At 36.9% G+C, this 21910-nt stretch overlaps 1 protein-coding gene across 4 annotated transcripts; it reads left to right on the top strand.

Moving 5' to 3' along the window:
* The first annotated feature begins 5882 nt into the window (after window positions 1-5882).
* bag6 (BCL2 associated athanogene 6) lies at window positions 5883-21725 on the top strand. Of its 4 annotated transcripts, none has more exons than XM_022662980.2 (25): window positions 5883-6053; window positions 7588-7691; window positions 7796-7913; window positions 8444-8682; window positions 8823-8894; window positions 9002-9124; window positions 9294-9478; window positions 9638-9767; window positions 10107-10310; window positions 11380-11593; window positions 11672-11737; window positions 11977-12344; window positions 12452-12539; window positions 12623-13011; window positions 14327-14597; window positions 15502-15671; window positions 15803-15856; window positions 16042-16144; window positions 17159-17283; window positions 17399-17533; window positions 17999-18055; window positions 19011-19175; window positions 19330-19437; window positions 19681-19827; window positions 20800-21725. In XM_022662980.2, exons 2-25 carry the CDS (start codon window positions 7608-7610, stop codon window positions 20893-20895), a joined length of 3711 nt encoding a protein of 1236 aa, XP_022518701.2. In that variant the 5' UTR covers window positions 5883-6053; window positions 7588-7607; the 3' UTR covers window positions 20896-21725. The 4 variants fall into 4 exon arrangements, with proteins under 4 accessions (XP_022518701.2, XP_022518714.2, XP_022518762.2 ...); XM_022662993.2 differs by having other exon boundaries at window positions 9002-9127; window positions 10113-10310; XM_022663041.2 differs by having other exon boundaries at window positions 9002-9127; window positions 11380-11494.
* The last annotated feature ends 185 nt before the right edge of the window (window positions 21726-21910 follow it).

Below are 21910 nucleotides of genomic sequence, written 5' to 3'. Positions count from 1 at the left end.
TCACACTGCCATCATGTGGAAAAGGAAGATACAACAGTGCTGCACCAGAGAGCGGCCAGCCTCCAAATGCGGGCCATAAGGTCCATGAAAGAAGGGGTTTATAACCATTCAGACACCTGCACTGCATTTAGAGGCCCATATCTACATGCAGGTAGTTCTACACACAGTAGGCCATAACATGCTTTGCGTAGAGCAAATATGCATATTGTTGCTGTCCAATGAAGAACAAGCATCTTCATTTTTGTCGATTTTTAGCTTACTTCATAAATTGAACAAAAAACTGTACCTTAAACCATGTCAACATTTCTTGTTAAATGGAGCAATAGAATAGAAATTCTCCACAATTACCTGAAATTGACTCTTTTTACATTGATTTAATTTAAAAGTTAAGAAAGGTTTATATCTCTCCTGTAAATCTGCTGTTTTTCATTGGACAATTACGTAAAATGAGAAACGATGTGAAGCACATGCAGATAGGTGGCATCACAGTATGAGCAATACCTATACTTTGATACTACTACTACTACTACTACTACTAATAATAATAATAATAATAATAATAATAATAATAATAATAATTGCATTTATTATGCAGATGGTAGATGTTGTCTAACATTTTGAAGGAGTTGTCTAATGCAAAATTAAAATATGTACTACACATAATTTCAAGTCTATAGTAGTATATCTGCTCTGAAAGTGCTTCGAAGTTACAAAAAATGTATAAAAATGTGTTTTGCTGGAAAAGTTTTTGGTGGTAATAATATGAGTGTTTCATTTTGGACTTTTTCACTCAACTTTTTTTAACTGGTTTGCCTAAACATTTGTATAAAACTCTACAGAAATATATGGAATAAATAGGAATATATATTTGCTGCACTGTTCTCGCTGTATTGTGCACATGCACCATATTCACATCGCAGAATGTACAGCGTGTCAGTTTTGGCCAATTACATTATAATGCATCATGCCACAACTTGCTTGTTTAACAGAAAAGATAATTCATGTTGTTTTCATTTTGCATGATGTATCTATTCTATCTATGTCTGCCCTATATCATTTTTTATAGTCCAGTCTGTAATACACAGAGGGCATATATCGTTATATTTTAGAACATTTTCTTCTGAAAAAAAATAATTGGTGCAAATTTCTGTAAATGTTATTATTGCAGTATATCCTAGAGAAAAAAGAAAATACTGTAATCATGAAATGTTTTTTCCAGTATTGTGCAGCCCTATTACCCAATTATACGTGGAAAAGTGTGATTAAATAATGATTTAAATAATTTTCTGAAACATTTAGACACAGTTCCCATTTACTGTATTTTTCTGACTATAAGGCGCACTTTTAATACTTTAATTTTCCCAAAAATCGTCAGTGCGCCTTATAATCAGGTGTGAAAAATATGGTAGTTTCTGAATTCAACATATAATTTTTTGTTTTGTTTTATGTATTGTTCATCTCATGTCTCAATGTCAGTTATAAAATGTTCTTTAATTTGATTTGATTTGATATAAACACACACGTACACAAACATTTCTTTAACTATACCGTACTGCAGATCTAACTGGGTATCTTTTATGGAAAACAGCAACCAAAGCTCTTTTTTTTCTCAGTTTTAGCTAAAGCTCTTTGCATTAAAAGGTTTACATGCAGCACTACACAGTATTTTTCAGCACAAGCACACAAATCCCACACCATCTACCCCATTAGTGGACTGCATGCAGTACATAAAGATCGAAAATGCTCAGCTTGTAGAGTCTTGTTAACTGCGTACCTGCTGGCTGGAGGACTGGTGGAGGATGGAAGTGTGGTGACTGCTATAGCAGGCACTCTTTCTCCCCTGGTGGGCCGCTCATACACTCACACCCAAACGTGCACAGGCTGCTCAAGACATCCTGCAGTTAGAACGAGGTGAAATATACTGCCCACATCAGTCCACATCAGCTTCCACTAGTCCCTTAACCAAGACAGAGAACAACAACAGCTTTAACATACATTCACATAGGTTTGTTCTGAATATGCCCTGTATATGCATATGGAATATTTATTTTCTTATCCTAATACAAGTACAATGACATGGTTACGTGTTAAAACACTTTATGCTTCTTCCATGTCCAGTAAAAAGAACATTTTAGAGCAATCACAGTCAGGAAATCTTGACATTAGATTTTTCAAGAAGATTTAAATAACCTACAGAAGGAGGTACAAACAATTGATTGTTAAAAAATATATTTTTAGTTGTAGCAAGTAAAATGTTAAGTTATTTATTGTATTTTAAATTATAATACTTTAATTTCTACTCAAGTATATTTGTCAGAAATGTAACTAAATTCATTAATAAGTGCTGGGTCTACTGAGTTCCAAATATCACCAAGTTCGTCTTGTATATGCACTAGGAGAATCATTTTAACAAGAAAATGGCTCTTTAGTTGTCTTGTCTATAGTTAACAAAACCCCTAAGGAAGGCTTGGGAGCAATCCGGAGAAAAAACAGTGCCCAAAAAGCTAAAGAAGTTTCCAACATGCTTTTTTTGTCTTGTTCAGTTTAGTTTCCATCTGTAAGTAAACAAATGCATCCATTTTTTTCTGAGCAAGAATTACACATTCCTGCTCTCTCTCAGGTTCTGCTGAGCAGAAATGTCACTTATGAAACAGCACTCTGTGATATGGAAATGAGGTTTACTGTGCTCTGAGCATGTTAATGATGCTAATCCTGGGATTACTGGCACATTTTCAAGGTGCAATTACATCACCGAGTGTTGGGGATCACCTTAATCAGAGATTCTGCATGGTGCTTCAGTTTAATCCTGTCACATTCATTATCAGACCAGGTGGAGAACTGTCATCTGGGCCGCTGCTAAATGATGCTGAATTAGAAGGCTTTGTCTTTGACAAAATGAATATAGATCAATTCAATTCAAGCTCGGGATTTCAGGGACTGTTTTAAAAAGGTGGAAGCCTGCAAATAAGTGACGTATGCTGTGTGGCTTGATCTGGAACGAACAACGTAACATTAGATGAATTGGTGTGAATCAGACAGACCAGTGTTTCTAGCAGCAGAGTTCAACTGCAAGAATTGGAAAAGATGTGACCTTAGTGACATTGAGCATGACATGATAGTTGCTGCCTGGTGTGCCAGTTCTAGCGTCCTGAGGGCCTTTCATCCTGGGCCTTTCTCTTGCACAACCATTTCAAGGATTTACTGAGTATGGTGCAAAACCCAAAAATGTCCAATGGTGTGCAATACTACAAAACAGCTTCTGTATCAGAGGAGCTGAAGGAGAATGGGTCACAACTAGGCAAATCAAATCCAAATTAAATGTTGTTTATAAACTAACTGATCACTAATCAGACTTATTTTGATCAGCTATAAATTATGATATGGGCAGAATCACCAATGGTGTACTGGTGAACAACTTATTTTCAGAGGTTATATAACACATTCTTAAAACTATATATATTCACTTTCTAAAAGTTTTAAAGTTTATTTTAAAATCTTTTAGACTTTCCAGTTTTTGATTTAGCTATTTTCATAAAAATATCAAACTATTTAAACATTTAACATCAGTGACATCAAAACCGTCACACCGTTTTATTTTTTAGGAGACTGATGACAGTTGCAAAATTTCCAGCAATTTAACCTAATATTTGTTATGTCTCCATACATTTTATTCTGAGTACATTTTCCTCCTAAACATCATTGGATCATCTGATTATAATCAGCCTAATTAGAATAATGCTAGCTTTTAGCTAATGCTACAGCACACTGAACTGACGTCACAGCACAGCAGCATACACCAGCAAACTCTGATCATATTTTTACAGCAAAATATACCTAGCTGAATCAACGAACTAACCAAACTCGCTGAGGTGAACTGGGTTTGTTACAGCAGAAAACATTAAAACAAGCAGCACAAGTGTTACTCCAGAACTACTGCTTTAAACGCTGTATAATGCTTGACCAGTGTAGAGCTGAGGAGTGGTTTTAAGCTATCAGCGTGTTTAATAATAGAAACTGTTGGCTGTTCTACACACTACTCAATCGTTATGTGCACCAATCCTACTGGTCAACCACCCTGGTTATACTGACAGACCAGCTAAACAATACAAACTCAAATATTTAATATAATATTCTGTGCTGGTCATGAGCGACTCAACCAGTCTGTTTAATCCCCAGCACCTGTGGAAATGTAAAATGTTTCTGGCATGTTGTTTTAGTACATTAAGCCACATTATGTTTTTTATTACAATAGGTTTCAGTGGGAGGAAAACAAACAATAAACATTTTTACGTTATATGTTTTCGGTTATTGGTTCTTTTGTTACCTAGGTTAGCTCTCTGTTTTTGGAGTAACACTGTCTTGCTAGCTTTTGGGTTTTCCTGCTGTAACATAGTATTAGCTAAAAGCTAGCCATTTTCTTATTACAACAACAATCTCGTAATTCAGAGGATCAAGTACACATGTATGTACACCGAATAAAATGTATAGGGTTCTGAACAAATTTATTTACCACAGAATGTAGAGTTTGGTTTTTGAAAAGCCTGTTCATTATGACCATATGAAAATTCAGCTTAGACACAGAACATAAACATAAACAATGGGCATAAACAACATGGAGCCAACTACAAAATGATGACACGACTGCAGTGGTCTATATCTAAGGTAAATCTGTCCACACTGTCATGGTAAAATATAAAATGTATCTTTAAAACAGAGCAGGGTCACCATGAATAATTCAGAATGTCTGCAACACGTCATTCAATATAATGCATGCAAGTAAAAATGAAAAGTGATAAAGCTGAAAATATGATTTCTGTGTATACTGAACTCATAAATATGATAAATAGTCAAAAGAATGGGCAAAATGTGTAACTTGGAAAGGTGAAAGGTATGAATAAGGTAGCTAACCTAAACATCTTGTAATTTATCTGTATCTTGTAACAAACGTAGGTTGAATTATACCATCAGATTTTTGTTACAAAAGACGCAAAAATGAAGCTTTCCTGAAATTCTGATTTTGAGGGACAGAAATGAATAATTAGAAATTTGGAAAAATGGATGATATGCAATTTCCTCTTCAATATATTTAACTTAAAAAATGACAATCACCATTTTTTGTTTAATTGAGCCTCAAATGGTGTTGAGCTTTCTGTTATTAAGAAAGTGGTCCTCATTACTTCTTTAAGTGGTATTAAAGAGTGTTCACTTAATATTGTAATTAACTCCTTAAGGTAACAAAAAATGTTTCATCAAGAATTAAGAATGCTCTTTTCTGTCTGTAATGCACAGAAAAGAAGACTTAATAAAAAAAATATATAAATATTAAATATGTTTTTTTTTATTAAAATTTCCAATGCATTGGAAGCCTGTGTGTAATATTTTTTTATTTCATACTGAGCGTTTTATTGCATAAAGCATTCCAAAACATAAAAGTAAAAAAAAACATGATTAAAAAGTGTTTTAAATCACATTAAATTAGTACGAATTAGCTGTCCCCATGCCCCAATTGCTCTAGTACTACTGTTTTTCAAGTATAGTGGATAGAGCCAAGTTAGGTTTATGAACTTGTTCATTGGCTGGTTTGTGGTCTATTCTGATGGACAACAGCTCCCAAATAATGTTAATGTGAAACAAAATATATTCAATTAAATAAATAAAATACATGATGTCCATTGTAATTAATGCAGGGTCTGAAAAAGTTGAGAGTTTGAATATCTATCTATCCGTATCTAAACCACTCTATGATCTTTAGTTTTACACATAACATTTTTGTTGTGGTCTTATAAAATCTCATAAAAATGGCAATACATGTAGACATCTGCAACTGTGATAATAAACTGGCTCAGTTAAACTGGGGCTCCAGGAAATGGGCGTGTCTTCTGTAGCGACGTCAGGAGCTGCTGAGTGAGCCGCTGTATGGCGCTAGCTGTGTTAGCTGGGTAGCTAGCGGTCTGGTAATAATATCGCGGTGGAGTCAAATGTTATTAAAACTACAGATAATAATTTAATTCGTCTGAGAGCGGAGACAACCAAACACAGCCTTACGGTCTCAGGTAGGGATACAGCGGAGTTATAACCATGCTAACGCGAGCTGTGTGCTAGCCTAGCTTCACTGCTGATTGTTTTCATTGCTTCGTAACTGAGGAAGGAGAGCTAGCTTCAGTTAGCCAACCTAGCTTTAACTAGCGAGCTAACAAACCCAGAGGCCGCTCAGTAACGCTTTCGCTAGTTAAACGGCACATGTATGAGACATATGGCTAGATTACCTAGTTAGCCCGTAAGTTTAGCTAAGCCTTGGTGTAATTTTAGTAACTAAAACTCTATTCAAGGCTAACGCTGTAACCTAAATGCATTAACTAACCAGCTAGCAGTACAGGAATAGCTTCAATAGCTTGAAGCCTTAATGATGAGCTTAGCTGCTTGAACGGAGGGTGTAAGCACATAGCTTAGCTAGTTAAGCTAAGCTAACTAAATAACGTATTATTAAAAAACACACTTGAATAAGGTAGCTAAACAGCTTAGGTAAAAAAACTAGCTTAGGTAATTTTGTGTAATTCTGAGTCCAGCAGTGACGCTACTGGTGTGCAGAAAGTTCACGAAACATCTGGAAGGACACATTACCCAACATTACCTATCTTTAGCTGACGATAGTACACTTATGTCATGTTAAAGGAGCTCCTGCAGTAGTTATTGTCATGCTAGAAATGATAGTTAACTTATTTAGAGTCTAAAGTCCATGTCCTTGTTTAAATTATTGTGCCTTCTGTTTAGAAAAAAAACCGTAAATGTAATATTCAATTCAAAGTTAAATTGTTCCATCAGTAACGTTAGTCGTTTCTTTTTTTAACCACTAAATCATCCCCTAGGGTTTCTACAGAACCTTAAGAAGTCTGGAACGTATTAAATTCATTTAGGTAAAGGCCCTTAATTTGTCTAGAAATATCTTAAAACCTCCTAAAGGTCAATTTCAATGTTGTTTTCACACAGTGTATTCTCCAGTTTGCAAAATCGATATGCAAGTTAGCTACTCTACTGATTTAACGCACTGAACAGACCGAGTTTATTAGAAAAAAAATTATCTGTACTGAATTTTCAGATTTTTGCATCTTGTAACAAAAGTAGATTGAATTTATACTATCAGATATTTATTACAAGATGCAAAAATGGAATACAACATACTTTTCCAGAAATTCTGAATTTGAGGGGCAGACTTGAAAAAAAAAAACTTTTAAAATGCAACTTCCTCTTTACTATACTATAAAAAATAAAAAATGACAATCATGCTTTACACCATTTTTATTTTCTAATTTAGCCTCAAACTTAACTCTGACCAGGCACATTAGCTAGCTACATACTTTTAGCTCGCATAGCCAATATTGCTTTAGTGTACAAGCATTTCAAGATTTGTTTTGACAAAACTATAAATTTACACTTGTTTTAAACATTGTTTTTTCAGAAAATATATATCTGTATGCTTGCTTTCATGTATGTGAGACGCTGAAACTGTAGCCATAATCTGTTGTTTTAAGGAAACAATTTGCTTTGTATCTCCATTGTCTGAACCTGAATTCTTTGTCACCCATATAGTAACCTAATATACTGCTGTCATGGAGGAGCAAGGAAATAGTGATATTGAAGTAACTGTCAAAACTCTGGACTCTCAGAGCAGAAGTTACACTGTCAGAGCACAGGTGAGTTTTGTTATGGCTTTGTTCCTGTTAGTGTCACTTTTACTACTTTGACTAAGTCCAAATGTATTTGCTGAACTGACCCTACTGTTCTTTCCATTCTCCAGATGACAGTGAAAGAGTTTAAAGAGCATATATCCACATCTGTTGGTATACCCGTCGACAAACAGAGGCTTATCTACCAGGGAAGAGTGCTTCAGGATGAGAAAACTTTAACAGAATACAGTGAGTTCTGATATTTGCTATGAAATATTAAACTTATTTAGCTGGTTAACTGGTACCAAGTCTTTGAGGCATAGCCTAAAGGTGACAGTGGGAGTGATGCTGAAAACAGCAGTCACATTATTCACTATTTTTTAGGATGTGACCTTTTAAAAGCAAAGCTGTAAGGCACATGTTGAATAAAAAGTGATTGGTTAGATTTTATAACAAATCTTAAGAATATTTGTGCTTCCCTAAAAGCAACAATAAGGGCTGGCAAGTGGTAATGGCTATTTTTTAAAGTAAAATAAGGGGTGCTGATCTAGATTTGAGTGAGAAAATGTAGCGCTTCTGTTCAGATGAACATTGAAGTGTAACAAAATAATAACTTTTCAAGAAACTTTATTTAACTGCTAAAATAGCAATTAGTTAAAGCCTTAAATAGAAAAACACAGAAGTATTCACCAACAGCAGCTGATTGATGGTAATTTGATGTGAAATATAAAATAATGGTCCTCCTCATTTTTTGTACATTTATGTTCTTTCATTGGCAGATGTGAATGGCAAAGTCATCCATTTGGTGGAGCGAGCCCCCCCTCAGACAAACCAGCCAGGATCAGCTTCAGGTGGAGTACCTGGGACTTCAGGTAGTCCACAGGCAGGAAACGGCAGCTCCTCCACAACCTCTCAGGGGATGCCACATGGACCCACTCATGACCGCAATGCCAACAGCTATGTAATGCTTGGTACCCTTAATCTCCCTGTCAACATTATGGACCCACAACAAATCCAGGTATGGACAAAGACATTTTAATATAAAAATATACTTTTATTATGCAACAAAATTGTGCATCATTTCCATTATTGCACCTCTTTGGTTATTTTCATACATCAGGAATATAATATAATATATTTAATATATATCCTTTTTAGATGTCTATCCAGCAAATGATGTCAGGTCTCGGAGAAGGTGTTAGAAATACACGAGTCAGCACAAGTACTGGGGTATGAAGGTGTTTTATCCATATAAAACCTTTACAAAGTCTTAAAAAATCTCCTTTTATAATATGACACATTAAGTAGCTAATTTTGTATCCTCTTTTGTCTTCTAGCCCAGCGGCTCTGTGAATGTGCATGTTGATATGGACCAATCCCTGCAAAGTGAGCCAAGGCTTCGGCTACTCCTGGCTGAGAACTTGCTGAGGGACACCATTGCCCTGATTCAAAGACTTGAGGTAGTAAGTAGCTCTAAAAACATGATATTGCTTATTTTAGATCCAAGCTATTTTGGGCTAATTGTGGGCTGTCCAATTTTCTGCAGGAGAAGTTTAATGTTACAGAAATATGGCTCTCTTCACTGACATGCACATTTAAACTCTTACTGACTGTCACTCTCATGTCAAGGGTCAGCCTGCAGATGGCTCTGCGCCTCCTGAGGATTCTGCACCTCCTCCAACTTCATCCACCTCCACACCTTCTCCCTCTGTCCAGCCAATGGACACTTCCCCACCTCCATCCAGCTCCCCTCCATCATCTGCAGCTGCTACTGATACTGAGGGTGCACCTCCTCCTACTTCTTCAGGTCCCAGGTTAGGCCAGACACTATACCAACAAAACTTTTAAACAAGTTTAAACAACGAAGCTTTAAAGAAAAGCGTACGTAATTTCTTTTTATTACTGTGATAAATAGGTAGAATATGAAATGATGGTAAATTCATTGTCTTTTTGTGTTTCTGTATTTTCACCAGTCACCCTAGCCCTGCAGAGCTAGTAGAAATGTTAGCAGAGCTGAGAAGAGTAGAAGAGAGACTCCAGCCCTTCATCCAAAGAGCCCACACTATTCTTGAAGCAGCAACAACTGCTGACTACAACAATAACGTAAGCACTGTGCAGTTAAATTCTCCTGGATATAAGCATGCTATATTACAATGTGTCTAGCTCTGTAGTGCTTAATATTTCTTATGCTAAATAATACTCTTTAGCAATGTTCAGTGTCACTTCCCCAATTTTTAAGAAACTAATGTTTTTTTCTTTTGAGTTATTTGTGTGTTGTTAAATATGGGAATATAATAGCACAGTAGTGTTGGGTAGCATGCACTTTCCATTCACTGTTAGAAAGACTTTTAACTATGCTAGCATAAGTTGATATTAGTTGTTGTCTAGATGTGCAGGAATCTTGCTTATTTCAGTAATTCATTAAATTTTTTTTTTTTCTAGACACAGGAGAGGGAGGAGGACCAGCGTGTTTTAAACCTGGTCGGAGAGGCTCTTCGGCTCCTAGGAAACGCTCTGGTTGCTCTGAGCGACTTGCGCTGTAATCTGTCAAGTGCTCCTCCCCGTCACTTGCATGTGATCCGGCCCATGTCTCACTACACTTCCTCTGTCCTGACACCAGGTGGAGTGCATCACATGCCCATGCAGGTAATGCATTGCTTCACAGATCAAATAATAATTTCATAAGTAAGATATCCTTTTTGTCTATTTTAGTCATAATAGCTATTGAGAGGAGTATTGCAGTATGTGAAATTTATGTCGGGTAATAATTGTATAAGAATTTGTATAATATAGTAATCTATAATAAAGTAAATAATTCACACAATTAATAAATGTAAACCAAAAAATATGCAGAATTGATGTCTGGTTTACATTGGCAGACCTGTCAACATGTACACATTGTGCATTATGGGCACGAATTTTGACCTCCTAGTACACATGTATGATTACCTGTTCTAAAGTATGCATATCATTTTATCTCGCATTTTGTGATTTAGCCCAAAGTTTGTCTGTTGTTCAAGGTTGCTCGCACTGTTGTGCTGACCTATTGAGCTGTCAGCTACTTTCTTCCCTGATTCATTTTCCTCCAAATTGTTGACACACTGTAGCTGTGCTGAAAACTCTCAGGCACTCTGTTTCGCCTATACTCGCACTCTTTCTCTCATGTTAACTCACTCACTCAATTGGTCTCTCTCACACACACTGCTGAGTAACTCAGAACACATTCAAATATTCTCAGTTAAAAAGCATCAAATCTGCCCTGAGATATATATTACAATAAAGTTAATAAGACTCTAGTCTGCCAGACCTGAACCAGACTACACTATTATTACTGTCTTCCTCCCAACAGTACAGGCAAATACCAGCATTTAAAAAACTGAATCATGATTTGCATCATTATTAATCACAGAATATTGCGGTGACCTAATACAATTAATGTTTAAGTGATTGACACCACTAAATGCACTGGCAAAATCTTTCATTTGGACCTTAGTTCATAAGTAACGTCAGATTGTCAGAGATTCCATGTTCAAAGTTTGAAGGTACCATCACATTAAATTTTTCTCCATTTTGAAAAATGGAGAGGGCACAATTTTTTCAATAGAGTAGTGTGCTTTATTGTAGTGTCTCTTGGCCTTAAATATAAATATTGTCTGATAGTCTTTTAATTTTAAATTTTTATTTTTTCATAATTTTTTATGATCATCTCCTGTAGGTTAATCTTGGAACCACAGTGACCATGTCAGGCAATGGCAGACCACCAGCAGAAAGTCAGCCTCAACCGACTGGCCAGTCAGAGCAGCAAGGACAAACCCCCAACCCACAGCCAGGTATGGCCAATCAGCAAACGGGGCAGCCAGGGCCCAGAGTGATACGAATAAGCCATCAAACCATGGAGCCAGTGGTCATGATGCAGATTAACGTTGATGGTGGGTCTTTTGCGTTGCTATGTGAGTGTGTGCATGTATTTGTTGAGCTACATGTTTACTTTTCTAAATATGTTTTAGATGCTGGGAATGCTGCTCAAAACACGACTGCTGGACAACCGAATGCAGCTGGTACTGGACAACCTGGTAAGAGTAAAACTGTTCTCATTGTTTCTGAACAGATCCCACTCTTAGCTTATATAGTCTGTACGGCGAGGGTTATGATGCTTCTTGCTGTCACTGTTTCATTTTAATGTAAATTAATTTAATGCTGTTTCTTGACCTGCACAGCAACCTAAGAGAATTTCTCTATTTCCCCAGCTCTTAAATCTCAAAATGCTTGTAATAATTAATAGTTGCCTGCGATCTTTCTGTGCACTTTCTAGGTGTAGCTCCTAATATTCAAATACCGGGTCTACCTCCAGAGTTCATGCAAGCCATTGTAAACCAAGTAACCCAGCAAGCCATGGCCATGGCAAGTGCTGCCTCTGCTGGACAGCAGGGGCAACAGATCCCTACTCCTGGTACAGGCCCTGCTGCCCCAGGCACTGCTGGTACAGGCCCTGCTGCCCCAGGTCCTGCTGGTACAGGGCCTGCTGCCCCTCCCATGCCCCCAAACCCTGCTCAGGCTCGGGTAGTTTTCACACTTCCTCCTTTCGCTCACCGGATGGCAACCCCTTCTTTCACCACCAGAGGCACCACCATCAATCTGAGAGCTGCTGTTCCACCAACAATGGGCCAACAGCCAGGCCAGGTTGTTGCCTAAACCTTTATTTTGTATTAATACACTTTTCATTCATGTACCCTGGTTACAGTTCTTATAACTAAATTATGTATGTTTTAATGTGTTTGTTTTGCAAGGCACCACCCCTGAATCCAGCTGCTCTCAACCAAATGATTAGTGTTCTGGTGGGGCAACTCCTGACAGGAGCTTCTGGTCAGAATATGGGTATGTTACAAATTTTTAAAGGTTTGCTATGAAACCATACTTATTGTGATGATCCTAAACATTCCCCACTTTTATTTCCACAGCCAGTCAAAGCACTACCTCCTCTTCCTCCCACACGTTCACATTCTCTACCTCTTCATCCTCTTCATCATCATCCTCCACCACTTCCTCCTCCTCCACCTCATCCTCATCAACCTTCCCACCAACATCTGCTGCTGCTGCTGCTACTGCCACCAGTGCCTCAGGACCCACACACTCCACAGGCCCCACTGCAAGCTCTACTTCGCAGCCGAATGCTGCCCCTATGCCTCCTCAAGGGGCTCCTTTCGGGGGCGACCTGGACCAGATTCTGGGCTCTCTCCTGGGAGGAGGGTTGGCTGCTGCTGGTCAGGCCCCTGGAGCTAGTCCTTCTGTTACTGTGACCATGCCAGGAATACCTGCCTTTATTCAGGGTGTCACCGACTTCATACAGGTCAGAAAGGGCATCAGTAAATTAAAGAAAAAAGTTTTTGCCTGATTGCTTTAGAAAATAGAAATGCTTAATGCTTAGCTATTTATGTAATGACAAGTGGTAGAGGTGGGAAATATAAATTACATTCAGTCCAGTTTAAGTGGATAAAACACTGACATTTTGAAAAAAATCATTCTACTTGGTATGGAATAGTATTTGACTAGTGTTTTTAAGGATCTGTCCCTACTGATGCATTTTGGCTAGAATAATGTGCAGGGCTGGGTATCGTTTTTAAAATTACGATACCACTACCATACTTTGAATTCAAAACAGATACCCAAACAATACTTTTTTCATGCCTTTTTCTAAATTGTAACCACAAAAAAAAAAAAAAAAGGAATAATTATTCTCACACTTATTTAAAAAGCCAAAATGAATAATCTTGTTCTCATACCACGAGAGGTTATCATCTTTTTGTATCTTGTTGGAACAAACTAACAATTAACATAAACAACAGATATTTGTGAATATTACTTCATCCTTGAGCGAACTAATGGATGCATTTCAGTTATTTTTAAGAAATATCAGCATTAGATTAAGTATATTTACATTAGTGGTGTCAAACCCTTTAAATAATTTTATAAAAATTTATGATTTATGATCATGATTAATTCTTTAAATGCTGGTACTTCCCTGTATTTGTGTCAGAGGGGAAATTTTAATAGTGTAGTGTGGTTTGGGTCTGGCTGACTAGACCTTTTTTACTTCATTATAATTTCTTAGGGTAGAAAGAGAGAGAGAAAGGCGGAGGGGGAGCATGCAGGTAAGATAGAAAGAGAGTGACAGTGACGATGTGTCCACAGTTTAAGGAAGAATGAAGTGTGGATGAATCTTTTGAAGTAGAGTCAGACTTTAGAGCACTTTAACATGTTTATCTCACCCTTAAGAAGTGAACATTACATAACTTTCAATAACATAGAAATAAAATAAAAAATATTTTAAACCTATTTGTTTGCTCATTTGGCATTTTTCAAGACTATTATTGGCTGCTGTTTCCTGTTACTCCTCATTTTGAAGAGATAAGACCTTCACACAAGACACACTCAGATGCCAAGAATTGTAAACATTTTTGAGCATATCGGATTGCAAACTGAAAGAATTGCATTGAGGAAGGAATGTACAATTGTGATTGTATGATTGTTTTGTGTGCAATCAGCATAAACTGAGATTGTTATAATGATACTATGACATGAATTGGTTACTGATTAAATGCTTTCTGCCCTCTTTAATATAAGTAACATATATTGTTTTTTTTGTTTGTTTGTTTTTTTGTCAGGCTTCTCAACAAGCCAACTTTCAGCCACCCACAGAGCAACCCGCAGCTCCTACCCCTCCTCCGACTAATAACCCACAATCAAACCCTGAGGCGGGTGCAGCTGAAGAAGTCATGAACACTGAGCTCTTTACTGGGATAGTACAGGGCGTCCTCTCCACCATGATGGGCTCTCTGGGTGCCCCTCAGAACAATACAGAGAGCATTGCACAGTTCATCCAAAGACTCTCCCAGACCAGCAACATTTTCACCCCCAGCACAGGAGAAGCCATGGGTGAGCTTTGCTTAGAATAACACTGCAATGAAAAAAACAGCACTTTTTTCTTTATATTATTTTTGCATAATTATGATGGGTGAAGCCATTTACATTTTATACGTTTAATAATGAAAGTAATACGTTCATTTAAAATAAGGTTCAATTTCTGTCATTTTGGACATGTAAGCTCTATTTGGTGTACACCAGGGGTGTCCAAACTGTTTTTGTTGGGGGCCAGAAAGAGAAATATATTTGAAGTCATGGGCCAACGACTCTAATAAAACAAATAATGAAATATACCACTTTAAATAATACATTTTCTTTATTACTTTCATTTACACACCATTTTACTTGACTTACTATCTTTATCTATATTTGACAGTGTTGTGTAAACTAAGATTTTTCAAATTGATGTTTCATCTCATGATGTCTCTTAATATTAAACTCCTTAATTACGGATCTCCGCTTTTAGACTCTTTGGCCCGTTCTTCACGCTAGAAATGCGCCCCCACTCCGCTTTTAGACTCTTTGGGCCGTTTTTCAGCGCTAGAACTGCGCACCCTCTCCGCTTTTAGACTCTTTGGCCCGTTTCTGACACCTAGCGTTCAAACTTTGAATCTCATTTTATAAAAACCTGCTTAACAGCGGGTCAATTTTCATTCTATTTCTAAAATAACTCGCGGGCCGCTCCAAAAAAGGAAACAGGCCGCAAATGGCCGTAGTTTGGACACCCCTGGTGTACACCTTTCTCAAATAAATACGTGTCAATAAAACATTTGTTCATAATCATGTGACCTCTGATTTGGATATTAGATTACATAATAGGGTCATCAAAGTTATAGCATTCTATGTACATTGTATTGTATGACTCTTGCTTCCTACATCTTGTCAATTTGAAACTGAATAATTTCTGTGTAAATAGGTTTCTTTGGGGATCTGTTAACTCTGGTGTGTCAGAACTTCTCTATGGTGGACATGGTCCTGCTCCTCCACGGACAGGCACAGCCCCTGAGCCGCATTCAGCCCCAATTGGCCCAGTTCTTCTCTGAGCACTATCTGCAGGGCCGAGAACCCACAGACCCTAACATATCTGTAAGTTACATCAAAACTATGAATTGAACATCATACAGTAATCCTTATTTGGAATGTGTTTATTCACTTGCTTGCCTGGTTTAGTCCTCCTAATATGTATTTTTTTATATCCATCAATTTCTTTATTAAAGGCAGCTTCTGATGAACTGATAAGAGAACTTGACGAATACATAACAGAGAGTTTTGTAAGTATTGGTGTTACCCTTTTCCTACAAGATATTTTTAGCGTTAATTTCAGTAGATGCTTTTGTGCCTTTGTCGGATGTTTATTGTAAATGTTTGTAAACTTCCAGCCCCTAATCACTCTCCATTTCTCCCTCTTATTTTCGATCTCTCTCTCTATCTCTCTCTCTCTCTCTCTCTCTGACAGTCAACAGTTACAGTCCGGGAAGGGGTTGACATCACTCAGACAAATCGTTTGTTTCTAAGACAGCAACTTACAGGCATAGCTACACACATTCTGCGCTGCACAGGTATGCCCAGAAATATTTAAGGATATGTTTTTTGTATGTTAAGGAACTCTATTTTAAACATGCACTTGTTTAAGTTTCAAAGATTTAAGTGACATTTTAAGACTCTTAAAATTTTACTGCTTATACATTTTACTGATATTGTTTTTAGTCATGCATAAATATTGTTTCCATTTTTCACTTTTTGACAAATTGAATCTGGCATTTTATTTATTTAAGCATTTTTAATAAAAATAAAAAAAATCCATCAAACTTTTCTTTTTGTTTGGAAGTACATTGAGGGTAACCCTCATTTTCAATTCGGCCGATTTCAACAAAGTTTCTTTTTTCAAAAAATTATTTTTAAATAAAATCAGTTATTTAACCCTAGTTATTCGGGTTAGGCTAAAATAACAAAATATATCAACGAAACAGTTACAAAACAAATAACAAACAATTATGATTTAATTAAGAAGAAATACAATGATTCTAACTACAAGGACAAGTGGACAGTTAACTAAAGATAATAATTAAATAAATAAATAATTAAAAAATAAATAATTAAAATAGTAAGAAATAACAAGTACAAGTATAAAATAAAAAAAATAAGACTATAAAATGATAAAGAAATTTAGATAGCAAAAAGTTAAAACTAAAATTATGAAGAAAGTAAACAAAACAGATAAAATAAAAAGGTAAAAGGCCAAAGGTGAAAATAATTCAGTTACATCAGCTCACTAGTGCACTGTAGTTAAGTGCACATTTTCTCAGTCAAGTAAAAACTCTAGGAATGTGACAGGTAATCCAGTCAGTAGAGCTGGTCTGATAATTGCTGTTTATAGAAATCATGGATGAGATTTAAGATGGCATTTGTACAGAGAGCAAGTTATAAATGGAAAAAGAGCCATTGACAGTACAACCATGACCAAATACCTCTGATTGTGTACATTTTGTACATTTATGGTTTCTTATCAAGATTCCCTGTGTGTAATACAATGTGTGTATTATAAAGCACGTATTTTTTTTTTTTCTATCTAGATCACACATTTGGACCACGCTTGCTGCAGCTGTGTAACCGAGCTCTGTTTGAGTGTTTGGCTCTCAATCTGTACTGCCTGAGAGGAGAGCAGAATGCCCTCACTGCAGTAATCAACAACCGCATAGTCAGTACAACACTAACGATGTGTATCTCACACTTTTTTTTTTCCTTTAAAAAATTGTGATATAATCTTCAACTCACCCAATTCCCCCTGTTTATCCTGCTCTTTTTCTCTCCAGAGAACTATGTCAGCAGAGGTGAACCCAAGTGTGGTGAGCTGGTTGACTAGTATGATGACTATGAGACTGCAGGTCATTCTGGAGCACATTCCAGTTACAGAGGAACAAATTCTCCATTACCTTGTTCATGCTCGGGTGAGTGTTCGTTGTAAGACTCGTGTATGTACATATTTAACTGTCCAAAATGTTATTGTTTATCACTTTATTATTATAAAACCTGTTTATTATATAATTCACAGTGCTTTCTGCCTATGAAATGAAGTCTGCTTATACTTAACAATTGTAATATTACAAGAATTGGGAAGCAATCAGTCATCCAAGAACTAACTGCTTTGGTTTATATTGATATGCACTTTGTTCTTTATGCTCTTTCACTCTATAATATGTTATAAAGGACATTATAAACATATATTTTTATTCCCATACAATACAGTGTTTCGTGATACAGTGTAGATTGCATATGTGTAAAGGATTTTTTTTTTGTTGTTATTTTGATTTAGTATTATTAGCTTGACTCTGCCTTTGCAAAAAGAGGTTAAATAGCATATTAAATCAGTCTTGTTGATTGTTAACTGTAATGTCTGTTTAATTTCCTGTCAGAATGAAGAGGCGAGAGAGGTCCCCCCACCAGAACCAGTAGAGCTTGAGTCTGTGGAGGTATACCTATATATTTGGGAAAATTGTACACTGACATGCCAAATGTCATGGCACAGGAGTAGTATCATATCCCATGACTTTTGTCATGTCCCATTGAAGCTACAGAATACTGCACTGACCCGTGGGATAACTGTGTGGGACCTCCTGCCCACATCAATATGGATGTGTTTTCTGCATGGGCAGTTTAAGCCAGAAACCGCCAGTCACAATCCTCTTTACCCACTAGAGCTTAGATCAGGTCAAAAAATTTTCAGCCCGACCCCACCCAAGCCTGTGTATGTTCTGTCTCAGATCAACCCAGCCCTCCCCATAAACTGTCCTTATGAGCCACATTTAGTTTTATAGAAAAAAGACTGTAGTTAAAAATTCGCTTTTTCAATGCAATTTAGAGCTATAGGTGCCTGTACTTCCTGATCTCTCCAAAAAGTTCCCCCAAAAGTTCATATAGTCTTCTATATTGTCTCTATAACATTTTTTTACAGTTTTTTTTTTCCATTCACAGTGTACATTTGTTACTTGTTAAGCTTTTTAGCATGCCAGAGCTTTATATAAAATAAAAAAATGCATTAAAAACATAGGCCAACGTCACAGACTATTTTCTGGAGCCCATCCTGACAGTGCCCGAGAAATTTAATGGGAAATCTCGGCCCGGCCTGGCCTGAACCTATCAATCTGGCATCCATTATCAGGCCACAACTCTGACTCTGATTTACATCACCTTGCCATGAGCACATTGGCCAGTGTTGAACCTCACTCGCAAGATAACACCTTACATTATTACACATTACACATTATTTAGATGCAGGGGTTCCAAGCTACTTCAGGTTCCTAAACACATGATCAGTTTACATACTGCTGTTCTATGACTTTTATTATTTGTGTCAGTGTTGGTAATACTGATTAACTTGATTAAAAAGATCTTTAAAAATACTTTGACCGTTTACTCAATTTTTAGATGGAGGACACACGCTCTCCCACTCCAGCTACCACTGCAGAAGAGGCCATGGCTACCTCCCAGGAGGCAGGAGCAGTTGGAGGACTGGCTGAAGAAACAGTCGGGGCTACTGGTGGGGAGGAGCCTGTGGGAGAAGCCGAAGCCTGGGCCGCTGCTTTACCTCCTGTAAGCTTTTCATATTTATTTATATATATTCATATACATTTATTTAATGTATTTAACTAGATATTTTGTTAACGTTTAGGTTAATGTAAAAAAAAAAAAAAAAAACATAAACAGTGTGTATTTATAAAGTGTTTTTCTTTTACATTTCATGCAGGATTGGGTTCCCATTATCAGACAGGATATGCTTACCCAGAGGAAGATAAAGGCTCAGCCTCCTCTATCTGATGCATATTTGCAAGGGATGCCTGCCAAGAGGAGAAAGGTAACACTGCTTTACGCATGGCCATGACCTTGATGCCCTCAATAATTTCTGTGCGTGTTTTAGCTGAGATGTTACTTTTAGCCAGTTGAGTTGTGCTGTACTCAAACCTTCTTAAGGACTAGTTTTTGAAGCCTGTCTGTTTCCTAGTTTGGCGGAGAAGAGAGCAGTACAACAACCAAAGCATTTTTTACACACAGAGGGGACAGTGAGTAATTTTTTTGTCTGTGTTTATTTGTTCGGCAGACAGCACAAGGTGATGGCCCCAGGCTCACTCTCTCAGAGGCAGTGAGCCAAGCTGCGAGGTCAGCTGGTGTCACCCCTGTCACATCTTCCAGTGCCTTACAAGGTGATCTCGAACGACCTGAACTTCAGGAAGCATATTCACAACAGGTACTACAGAAAAATCTACTTCTCATAAAATCTTGTAAAAAAAGATGGACGCCGTGTCGCCATTTCCATTCATTTAATGAAAATGAAGCCAAAATCTTCAGCCATGTTGGTCTGCGCAGTAGAGAACAGAGGAGGGAGAAAGACTGTGGAGAGACCGCCTACTCATTTAAATAACCCCGCCCCTGAGGGCTGCCTTCACAGAGCTATACACAGTCTATGGTCCCACCCATACAGTCATTGGTCCCACCCCATTTACAGAAACCTCACCTTTTTTGAATAGAGCTGAATAACGTTTTAAAAAACGGATTCTGTGGGGATATAAAAATTGACAATATAAGCAGAGGTTACACTAGCTGTTACATTTAAATAATTGAGGTAGAATTACAGTATATTGGGAAAAAAATGTGATTGAAAGTTGTCTGTTTTGCCATTGAAACCTATGGGGATGGGTGGAGTTACACAGCTTTCTGCAACCGAACAGCAGGGGGCGCCTGACCTGAGGTGGCTAAAAGTGTACTGTATCTGTGTAGCTGAGCAGTTTAAAATTTAGGCATTAATAATCTTGTTCTGCAGTGTTATTTTCTCATTTGTTTGACTGGCTAATAACATTTCACGCTACCTTTAAGAACCTCCTGAAGACAGAGCTCTTCAAAAAGCACTTTAACAAACTGACTACTTCTAACTTCATTTCCTTCTCACCCTCGTTTCCTCCTCTATCCCACTATTCCTCTTTGACCTCCTTGCTAAATGTTTTTAGTTGTAGTACTACATACTGCTAATGTACTTCATCATTTGGAAGTGGCTTTGGATAAAAGCGTCCGCTAAATGTATTGTAATGTAATGTAATATTAAATCTCAATATTGTTATTGCATAAGATCCCGTAAAATATTGTGATATTTTTTGGCCATATCACCAACCCCTACTGGCTAAATTACAGTTGTATGTCTAATATGTTTTGTTTCCTTTCTTAGGTAAAAAATGACATCAAGAAACGTGTGAAAGAAGACCCTGACTTTAATCCTAGAAGGTTCCCCAACACACACAAAGCCTTTTCACCAGACTCATAACCTGCAATACATTTTTGCACCTTAGCTCTTATTTTTGTTTTGTGTGTGCACACTTTTTTTCCTTTTAATTCTCCAAATAAAAAAAACAAATCTACAGTTTCAGCTATCAGAGGTTTTTATGCTGTCTTGAGGGTGGCCTCATCTGTAATTAAAATGTATTTATATTGTAGAATGGCCAAGTGCAGCCTTATAACTGTCTTGTCGTCCTTTGATGTTAAAAGGGATGCAATTACTAAACTCAAACAGGGCTTAAATCAAACAGTGGCAATGAGCAAAGTGTATAATGTCAAAAATATAACACTGACACTTGAATTACTTCCAGATGAAAAAAAATCTGTGACTTTTATAGCAAGAGTTGTCATTAAGGGCAAGAGAAATCACAGCAAAAAATTAACATGGCGTATTGCTTTTTTAATGATAGTCTGTACATCATCTTGAATATTCCCTGTTTGCCAAGATTGTGATACACACGTACTAATGCTTTACAGATATATTTAAACAATTTCACACCATATACATTATTGAATTGACATTTTACTAGCTTGCATCTTTGTTTCAGCCGTTATTTTAAAATAAAGCCAGGGGGAATCAGTTAAATTATTACAGAAGTTACGTTATTGTTAAAAGTATTATTTTATTACTCTTCATCTTGCCTGCTGTGTCATTAAGAGACTACTTCAGTGTGAAATGCCAGAAAATAAACAGCTTTGCAACTAATAAGCATAAGTCTTTTTTGTTGTTGTTGTTTGACAGTGTGTTTCTGTGTTTTCTTTTTTTTATATAATTGTCAGCTTTATAAATAAATCGGTACAATTGTGCAAATACACCTATTTCCATTTGGTTGTGAAGTTATTATACTGATCAGTCATAAGATTGAACACTGTGGATCATTCTCAGCGCTAAAATTACACTGACCTAATGACTAACAACTAAGAAACCTATGGACTACAGTATGTGGTTCCAGAACTACAAAGTGACCCTATATGTTCGGTAAAGCAAATGGCAAAAAAAAAAA

Source organism: Astyanax mexicanus, chromosome 18, assembly GCF_023375975.1.
Source record: "Astyanax mexicanus isolate ESR-SI-001 chromosome 18, AstMex3_surface, whole genome shotgun sequence".
NCBI lineage: Eukaryota > Metazoa > Chordata > Actinopteri > Characiformes > Acestrorhamphidae > Astyanax > Astyanax mexicanus.
The sequence above is the reverse complement of the archived record's forward strand: the minus strand, read 5'-3'. Positions and strand labels throughout refer to the sequence as shown.